Below are 3,346 nucleotides of genomic sequence, written 5' to 3'. Positions count from 1 at the left end.
CCTCAGTGCTTATTACAGTGCCTGGCACATAGTAGGTATTTAATAAATGTTTATTAAATTTAATAAAAAGAAGTAACAAAAATAACATATGATCCTTATCTTCTGGGAGGAAATGTAGTCAAAGACAGAACAATGGGAAAAGATTATAATGTAAAACAGAAGAAAATGGTAAAAGAAAAGTATGTATATGTTAGGGAATTGATATCACAGGTAGAAGGAATTGACTAGGGTTTGAATTTTACATTAATCTCATTTGGAGAAACTGCTAATGTTGTTATTTTCAATATGTGTTTTCACCACTTAGTAACAATTCTAATTTTGTAATATGAACTAAAACCTATTTATTTCTACCCGAAAGAGTTTTTTGAATTTTAATGTAAATATGTATATTTGTTTCTGCTGAAGTTCGGCAGATATGTTTATTATCACATGAGGAAGCCTGTCCTTTGGAAGACATCCACTGGCAGATCTAGGAGGCATCGTCTGGTCGAATGGAAGTGAACAATCAAACAATGGTGACTGAGTTTATCCTGCAGGGTTTCTCTGAGACATCTCCACTTCAGACTGCCCTTTTTTTCATCTTCTTCTTCCTTTATATCATGGCCCTAGCAGGCAATGCTCTCATTGTGGTGGCCATCAGCCTAGATTCAGGTCTTCACACTCCCATGTATTTTTTCCTTGCCAACCTGGCCATCTTAGATATTGGCTGCACAACCACAGTTCTGCCCAAATTGCTGGAGAACCTTGCAGACAAAAAATCCATCTCCTATGCTGGGTGTATAACTCAGTTGTTTTTCCTTACATGGTTTTTGGGTGCTGAACTCCTGCTTTTCACAGCGATGGCTTATGACAGGTATGTGGCCATCTGCCACCCCCTCCATTATACTACCATGATGAGTAGAATGGTTTGTATCCTCCTAGCTGGTAGTGTGTGGGCTGTTAGTACCATCAGCTCATCAGTACACACTGGCCTTATGATACAGTTAATCTTCTGTGGTCCAAATCAAATTAAACACTTTCTGTGTGAAATCCCCACTTTGCTACTGCTCTCCTGCACCTCCACATACCTGAACAATATCATGATAGTCATTGCAGATATATACTTTGGGGTGTTTAATTTTATGCTCACTATGGCATCCTATGGCTTCATCATTTCCAGCATCCTGAAGATCCGCACCACAGAGGGCAAGAAGAAAGCCTTCTCTACTTGTTCCTCTCACCTCATTGTGGTCACTATATATTATACCACAGTTATATACACATACATTCTCCCTGGCTCTGGGTCCTCCATGGATAATGGCAAAGTAGTTGCTGTCCTATACACCACTATCAGCCCCACTTTAAACCCTCTCATTTATACTCTACGCAATAAGGATTTCAAAAGAGCCCTCAAGAAAATGTTTCCATTTATTAAATAAATAATTGTAATTTGTTCACACGACTTGGTTGTAATTATATTTTTGAAATTCCAGCATAAAAATATCATGTAAAAGGTAATTTAGGTTCTTTGAGCCTTAGTTATTGGATTAATATAATAATTTTTACTCAGAATCCCAGAACTAGAATGGGTGTCTGTGACCACTTTGATCCTCATCACATCCTTGTTGTACTCTCAACTTCCTTATTTCAGTTTTGGGCCACACAACACCCTCTCAGTCACCATAAACTTATCTATCTTTGCCCTCTTATCATTTGTTCACATTGAATCAATTGCTAGCCAAATTCTGTCTATTTTTATTCCACAATATCTCTCACACCATTTTTCTTCTCTTCACTCAAATCATACATCCCAGGTCATATCCCCATGATTTATTCTTTTTGCTTCTAATGTCTTCCTCCCTTCTCCTGGCAATCTATTCTTTATACATAACTCTCCTAAAGTCCAGACTTTAATCATACCATTTTCCAAGAAAACATTTTAGAAGATCCTTATGACATACGGGAAAATAAAAAACAAATTACTTACCTTCAAGCTTAAAGTTCTTTGCAATTTCACTATCTAAAATAATATGCTTTTATTTATGTTTTCCATCATCCCTTTATGTACATTCTACTTTTCAACCAATCTGTGCTGCTGGTTTTGTGTAAAGGTAGTAAGGTGGCATAATGGAGAGACCATTGACCCTGGAGTTAGGAAAGCCTGAGTTTGAATGATACTTCAGATATTTATTAGTTGTGTGACCCTAGACAATTCATTCAACCTTAGTCAAATTCAGCATCCTCATAGGTCAAATGAGGATGATAATATTGTCCTTCTCACAGGATCAATGTGAAAATCTAGTGAGAAAATAAATATGTAAAGTACTTTTTAAATCTAAAAGAGAGCTATATCAATATTAGCTATTATTTTTACACTTCATGAATATCTGGGCAAAAAGTACTGGAGCCAAAATATATACATGCAAATCCTAGACCTTCTACTTTAATACTTGCGTGACTTTGAGCAAATCCTTTCATCTCCCTGAATCTCAGTTTCCTCAGCTATAAAATGAGAGTGTTGAACTAGATGATTTCTGAGGTTTTTTCAGTTATATATTAATGATGCTATGATGTCTTTCATCTTTGAGAGTATGGTTACTCTAATTATATAAATTCATTCTGATATTTTCAAATGCCTGGAATTCACTTTCTCTTCATCTCTGCTTTTCTAAATTAGTCTTTCCTTTCTCAAATCAGGTTGAAGTTAAATGTCTCATTTTCCCCCAAACATCTTCACAGATCTCCTTCACCAGAAAGTGTTCTCTCCTTCTCCAGAAAGTGTTCTCTCCTTCTCTATTTTTTTCAAAAAGATATTTTCTTAATTGTATGTAAACATTTATTATTATTTATTTGTTTTTGGTTTTCAATGATCATTTCCACAAAATTTTAAGTTCCAAATTTTCTCCCAGTCTCTCCCTTGTCCCCACCCCAAGATACCTTGCATTCTGATTATCCCTTTCCCCAATCTGCTCCCCCTTCTATCACACCCTTCCCTTCCTTATCCCCATCTCCTCTATTTTCTTGTAGGACAAGATAAATCTCTGTACCTCATTATCTGTATTTCTTATTTCCCAGTTGCATGTAAAAACAATTTTTAACATTTGCTTTTAAAACTTTGAGTTCCAACTTCTCTCCTTTCTTCCCTTCCCACCCATTCCCACTGATAAAGCAAGAAATTCATTATAGGTTATACATGGGTAGTTATGCAGAAGACTTCCAAAAAAACTCATGTTGTGAAAGAATGTCCTAGTACATGGTCAATTTTTGTATATGTGCCATGTGAGAAAAAGGTATATTCTCTTCTATTCCCATTCATTTTTCCCCAGAGATCTATCATATGTACCTTATCCAGAGTTTTATTTACCTC

At 35.9% G+C, this 3,346-nt stretch overlaps 1 protein-coding gene across 1 annotated transcript; it reads left to right on the top strand.

The window, feature by feature from the left end:
- Positions 1-424: 424 nt before the first annotated feature.
- LOC140524925 (olfactory receptor 13A1-like) lies at positions 425-1,418 on the top strand. Its single transcript, XM_072639811.1, has one exon. It carries the CDS (start codon positions 492-494, stop codon positions 1,416-1,418), a length of 927 nt encoding a protein of 308 aa, XP_072495912.1. The 5' UTR covers positions 425-491.
- The last annotated feature ends 1,928 nt before the right edge of the window (positions 1,419-3,346 follow it).

The sequence above is a fragment of the Notamacropus eugenii genome, chromosome 1, assembly GCF_028372415.1.
Source record: "Notamacropus eugenii isolate mMacEug1 chromosome 1, mMacEug1.pri_v2, whole genome shotgun sequence".
In the NCBI taxonomy this organism is placed as follows: Eukaryota; Metazoa; Chordata; class Mammalia; order Diprotodontia; family Macropodidae; genus Notamacropus; species Notamacropus eugenii.
This window is presented reverse-complemented; position numbering and strand designations above follow the sequence as displayed.

Coding starts and splice junctions, on each gene's coding strand:
- LOC140524925 (XM_072639811.1), top strand. CDS start 492: ATGGAAGTGAACAATCAAACAATGGTGACTGAGTTTATCCTGCAGGGT.